The 6,570-nt window shown below is 29.1% G+C and overlaps 1 protein-coding gene across 1 annotated transcript; it reads right to left on the reverse strand.

Annotated features, from left to right (window-relative positions):
- Positions 1 to 217: 217 nt before the first annotated feature.
- Positions 218 to 6,561, reverse strand: LOC105449719 (DENN domain-containing protein 1B). Its single transcript, XM_011689097.1, has 13 exons — positions 5,990 to 6,561; positions 5,514 to 5,669; positions 5,299 to 5,436; positions 5,090 to 5,225; positions 4,860 to 4,913; positions 3,796 to 4,053; positions 3,616 to 3,717; positions 3,289 to 3,516; positions 3,032 to 3,208; positions 2,890 to 2,922; positions 1,846 to 1,900; positions 1,575 to 1,758; positions 218 to 964 (listed from the first exon to the last, which is right to left on the reverse strand). The coding sequence occupies exons 1-13, from the start codon at positions 6,004 to 6,006 to the stop codon at positions 817 to 819; spliced, it is 1,686 nt and encodes a 561-aa protein (XP_011687399.1). The 5' UTR covers positions 6,007 to 6,561; the 3' UTR covers positions 218 to 816.
- Positions 6,562 to 6,570: the final 9 nt, after the last annotated feature.

Consider the following 6,570-nt stretch of genomic DNA (forward strand, 5'->3'; position numbering starts at 1 on the left):
CATTATTCCTTCATAGTGAATTCAGACAGCAAAAAAAAAATATTATTACATGTTCTTGATATACTGCCATAGTTTTATAACTTTTTTGAATTCTCGAGTTGAGAATCTGTCTTTGTTAGAATCATTACCAGTCAGAATTGTGTGCTATTACATTTAATTGTACAGAGATGCATAACATAAGATGGATAAACATTTAATAAAACAATTAATATTAATAATTTGTAAAAAATGTCTTTAATGTACTAACAGATATTATTAAGCTAGTTTGAAGTAATTATCAAGTCAGATACATATTTAAATGACTTATATAATAATAGCTAAAAAATTGAGAACATTACAAAGTGATGCCGATAACAAAAACTAAGGTAACCAAGAATAATTCAAGTAGGTATAAACATGCAGAATATTTTCTTACAAATTGGACACTGTGCATATTCTAATATTTCACATAATTGTTGAAAACATGCTGTATACAACTATTTTTTCTCCTAATAATGGACATAAATGATAAGATCCATCGCTTGTTAAAGACATAAATAAACGATTCACAAAAAGCAACAAAGATTTATATGCTTAAAGCACGACAAACAGATAATTTATTAATGAAAAAATTAGCATTGGATCAAATTTGCTTATATTGTTAAATATTCTTTGCTACAATCAAGAATTGAAAGCGTGAAAATATGTGCAATTATAAAAGAATAAAGATACAATACTCAATTTATGTAGATAAATCGTTTTCGGTAACTAATAATATTGTCCAAATCTTTGTGCAAATCACAAAATAGTAATGTATAAATATAGTGTATATATAAGTTATGAAAGACTTACCGTCCTATCCACAGGCGGGGTATTTGGAAATATCACATCTCGAAGTTCGTGCATAAGATCTATATTTATATGCTCCAATGGAGAGTCTGAATCTTCAGGAGAACTAGGACTTAAAGGTGAGTATTGTTTTCTACTGTAATATAAATTTATATAAATTAAAAATATGTATGAAATAATAAAATTCCATTATATATGTCATACAATATATTACTTATATATTATATATACAGGGTGTCCAAAAAAAGTCGGGACGGCGAATTATCTCAGAAGGAAAACGTTTTACAAAAAAATGTTTCAAACAAAAGTTGTAGGGCTTAAAAAATCTATTTACTGGTTTATACAAAAAATAAAAGAAACTAGCAATGTAAGTCATATTATTTTTCAATAGAGTCCTTGATTTTCAATTACACCGGTGTCATCATTCTGATAGCTTTCGTATTCCTCAAGACTTTTGATTACAGGATACCTATTCTCAAACATTTGTAATGACTTTTTCAATAAAGGTAAACTTTGTTTGGCTTTCTCTGAAAGCTTTATTCTGTTTATATGACAATATTAATAGGTTAGCCAAGTTTTTTTTTTGAAGAATACAAAAACTGTAAGAATGATGTATTAAAAACCAGGGAAACTATGTTAAAAAATGACATTTTAAATAATAGAAAGAATTATTTTATGAAGTAGTATAAGAATATAAATTATGTGATATAAAGAGACAATCAATAGACATAAATAATTATATATACCTTGTGTCAGTGAAATTACTATTCCGCAAACGTAAGTCTTTTCGATAACTAGTTGCCGCCGATACACCATTTGGAGATTTTGGTGGAGATGTAAATCCAATAGGTCTTCTATCTAATGTAGGTGAATTAGGAGCCGATCGTGGCTGATGAAATCTCATACTGGTTTCGCTTCTATTGGATCGTCCTGTCCTCCAAACAAATATTTATAAGTAGATATTTAATATTTAATATAATAATAATAATAAAGATTACAATAACGTCGAAAACATACCTTTCCATTTTAATCCTTTATATGCTGTTTTCATATCTTTGCCTTTATCTTTCACCTATAGATATCAACTTCTATAGCATAATTCTTCCATTAACTATTATTATATATTATTATATTCCAATAGATATTAAATAATAACTATGACAGCAAGTGATTAATGTTCAAAAATATCAATAAGACAAAGCATATACGTAGCCATATAAAAAATATATACAGGGTGTCCCATTTTAATCGATCAAACAAAAGTTTTGGGTCTTCGAGGGGGACATAAGATGATAACATCGGTTTGACCCTAAATGGCATCATCAAGGTCAGGATAAAATTACTTTGAATTTAAAAAAAAAAACCCTATTTTTCATTACATATTCTTGTAGCACACCTCGAGAGCTTTCCAAAATACATAGATAAAATATTTTTTTATTAAATAAATCTTGAGTTATGTAGCTTGAAAGTTGCAGTACCATCGGCATTAGCATTATCCAAGGTGTCCGAACACTGGCTAAAACCTTTTGAATGTTGTTCAGGATCATGACCTAGACAACACATGTCAAGATCAAGGCCATTAAACATTTTATTTTCATTCAAAAGCTTTTATTTTCATTCTTGAAAATTATATTTATTTTTTGAAAAAAAAAAGAAACAATTTCCAATGGTCATGACCTTCAGATGTTTTATCAATATCATGATCCTAGTGTTCGGATACATTGGATGATACTAATGCCGACGGTACTCCAACTTTCAAGCTTCATAACTCAAGATTTATTACATAAAAAAATATTTTATCTATGTGTTTTGGAAAGCTCTCGATGTGTGCTACAAAAATATGTAATAAAAAAATGGGGGATTCCATTTAAGAAATTCAAAGTGACCTTGTTCTGGTCTTGATGACGCCACTCAGGGTCAAACCAATGTTATCATCTTATGTTTCTCTCGAAGTCCCAAAACTTTTGTCTGAAATATTTTTCCCTAAAATGCACTGTTCAAGAGATATTTGAGGTGATCGATTAAAATGGGACACCCTGTATATATTATATTTAAACTTACAGATTTAACTGCATATTTTACTGCTGGATTGGCCTACAATTAAAAATAGTAGGATAATAAAAAATTATTTTATTTTATAAATAATGTTAGAAATAAACTGTACAATACTATCCAATCTAACTGAAATATTAATATAACATGCCTTATCTTTTACACTACGGAAAAATGCAGAGCTTTCTTTTCGCATCGCGTAAGTCCATTCCCTATATTGCTGCATAAATTTACTACTCGATTTGGCTGAATAACTGCAAGCTTCCATTTCGAATTCATCTGAGAAACCAAGTCCTGAATTAAGCATGTTCAACCTTTCTTCTATGAACTGAAAATATCCAGAATATTTATTCATTATATTATATTAAGCAATTGTAGTTATATTACATCTAGATAGAACGCACTTACTTGTTGGAAAATTTGTAATTCCAACATTTTTCGTAAAAAAGGTTGCATGGAAGATGGTCTACTTTCAACAAATGCATTTTGATTAAACGTAATGCGTTCACCCTGCTGTAAAGTTAATGCTTCTCTGTAACCTGCGGTTAACTGCACTAATGCTCGCAGGAATGCCCTTGATACACCATCTCCAAGAAGAGCTGGTCTATTGCGTAACGCTTTCTTCAAATTTGTTACCTGCGATATAGAAACTTTTTATTTTATCATTTAAAACATATATTAATCTTTAAGGATACATTAGCTTATTGTGGCATGGCAGTATATCGCTTTACGCACTACGTCTTGAGGTAAAGACTCTAGATCTTGAAACGGTGACTCGATTGTATTATTATCAGCATCTAAAATAACAACTTCTCCTAAATCATTCTTGGGTATTTTCTGCAAAAAATATACAAATATTATATATATAATGTTAAATAACATATTCTCAAAAGAAAAAATTTTTGTTATGGATACCTGAAGTGTTAGAGTAGGCACTCCAATTAGGAATGGCATAGGTGCTAGTAAATAATCTATTAATGACAATGGCAGAACGGGGATGTATATATGTTGCCAAATCATTGGATAAATTAAAGCGTTGCATGCTTGCACGCATGCACTCAATCTCGATAGACGTTTTGAAATGAAAATAATACGGCGTTCGTATAACATAGATGCGAATATCATCATCATATTGTGCGAATCTACAGCACTATAATATTCAGTCAAATTCCTCTGAAAGAATAAAATCACTATTTAGCGGTGTTTGATAACAATTTTATATTCTAAGCAAATTTCTAATAAATTAATTTAACAAATTCTCAATTATTTTCATATACAAAGTATTCTATTTTTTAAACAGAAGCCGACAAACAAAAATATTTAGACAAAGTTGTCTTTGGAAGGAAAATAATAAAATTTAAAAAATTGATTTTTTCGGGTCATACAAAAGTCATTTTTTTAAATAAAATTTTTTTATATGATTCTTTTATTTATTTGTATATTCTTTTATAATTATTTTGCATATAAGTATTAAAATATTAGAATTATTTAAAAAATCAAGTTTACGAGATATTTTACTTTAGCATATTTTGATATAAAAAAATAATTTCTATCAATTTTTAATAATCACACCTTAATATCTTTACGCACAGAATAAGATGAATTAATTGATGTAAAGTTTCTTAAAAAAGTTGTAATTGTGCATATGGCAAATTGCATTACTTAGAATGAGGTATAAAATATTTTGTAAACTATTGATTTTTAAATTTAATTTTATCTTAATACTTTTATCAATATAACTAAAGGAATCATAAAAAATCATATAACTTAATTAAAAAAATAGTAATGACTCTTATGTGAATTTAAAAATTAATTTTAAAATTGATTTTACTATTTATTTATTCCTCTATAGATTATATAACTTTTGCCTAAAACATTTTTGTCTGTTAAATTCAGATAATTCACAGTTTTTAAGATATTTAATTTTACTATTAAAAATATAACTTGTACAACACCAAGCTGTTAATAAAATTACTCACATTTTCAGGGATACTAGGTAGTTGAAACTGTTTTGGGCTTTGACAAACAAAATTCTGAAAGAAATAAAATGTTTTTAATGCTTTGAAAGAAATTAAAAGATTAACGTTGTATATATGTATGTATGTATATGTGTGTGTTAGGAAGGTAACATTAAATTTATCTTATTATCTATTAAATACACCTCTCAATTTGACAAATTATAACATTATGATAGATTTCAACAATTTACCACTGTAGAATTTGGTAAAGGGATAGATATGGAGTTTCCAGGCACTGGAACCCCACAAGTATATATATTCTCAAGAAACTTCCAGAGATCTTCTCCACTGGCATTGCTGGTCAAGGATGCAATGTGATTCAATAGCCTATGATGGAAAATTTAATATTTTGATTCATTTTGAATACACGTAAACCTCTAATTAATATATTTTGACCAACTTGTAAAATGTTTCATGCCACGGGAGTGCACTCAGGACTACTAAAGCTGTTTCTGTTTTGGGATCATGTCGACAGAATCCAAAGGTCCATTTTGAATCTATACTAGTGAGCACGAATGAAAAGTGCTGTACCAACAAGCTAAAATAAAAAAATATAAAAGAAATGTTATAATAAGAAAACAAAAGCTTATAGTCACATGATAATTGTTAGCATACTTTTCAAATTCGCAAGGATATGCAAATTTAGGAACAGATTTCAGTATCTCTTCATCTGAAAAGGAATTGGGATATTTCTGAAGTATCCAAGCTGGCTTTTCCCCTATTGGTGCAGCTATCTCACAGAAGCATTCAAAAAGTTGTTTAACATTTTCCCTAAAAATATCAAAGAAAATACCAATGTTTATGTGATTTTAATAAAATGTGGCTTATAAACTTTGAAGATATTGCAATACAATTTTAAAAGTAATGAATCATATTTGATTATACTAGCTTCATAAAATGCTCATATTTTTCCAAAAATTTTACAAACACATAAAAGAAAGATACAACATTTATTTTGTTGAACAAAGCAGAAATATTCTGTATTGTAAAATCATTTGATTACAATGTAAGAGTGAAACTGCTCATCATGTATCACAAGAGGAATTTATAATAGAATTTGTGATACTATACAGGAAGAAGAAATAACTTGCCTTAATCTAGATCCCATGATAACAGCTTGAAAAAAATAAGTTCGTATGATCTTGATGTCTATACGTCATCGTACTACATGACAGTAATGTATTCCGCTCGGATGAATTTTAAAAACGTCATAGCCACATGTCACTGACACTCGGTCGCTTTCACTAGCCGTAGCGTTTACGGCGAATCTTAGCTCTCGTTCTTTTCTTCTCCCCACGCAAAATTCGCTGCTGAACAGTAGATCACCACCTACCGTCCCTACCGATACGGCACGACACGAGACGAGATCAGTGAATAAGAGAATAGGCATGTATGTGTATGTATGTATGTGTATGTATTTATCTATCTTCTTCTTTTTTCTCTTCTTCTTTCTTTCTTTGTTGCTGCACTGGACTGCATTAAAATTGTCTTTCTCGTTTTCACCAAATTTCACAAATATACATATACATCTATTTCATTTTTAAGTATGTATGTATGTACAGTCGGCAGCTAAAAGGTTGCAACACTTTTTTTTTTATGGGTTTCGGAACGCGCAAAAATTTTCAGAATGCGAATCACTGTCTCGGGAGTGGTTAGGATAGCTGTCATAAGC

This window comes from Wasmannia auropunctata, unplaced genomic scaffold, assembly GCF_000956235.1.
Source record: "Wasmannia auropunctata unplaced genomic scaffold, wasmannia.A_1.0 LD336074.1, whole genome shotgun sequence".
Classification (NCBI taxonomy): domain Eukaryota; kingdom Metazoa; phylum Arthropoda; class Insecta; order Hymenoptera; family Formicidae; genus Wasmannia; species Wasmannia auropunctata.

Excerpts from the sequence above, each read along its gene's own strand:
- LOC105449719 (XM_011689097.1), bottom strand. Across the intron at positions 1,901-2,889 it reads TAAAATATGCAGTTAAATCT|GTGAAAGATAAAGGCAAAGA; the intron begins GTAAGTTTAAAT and ends TGATATCTATAG. Across the intron at positions 965-1,574 it reads AGTAATTTCACTGACACAAG|TAGAAAACAATACTCACCTT; the intron begins GTATATATAATT and ends TTTATATTACAG.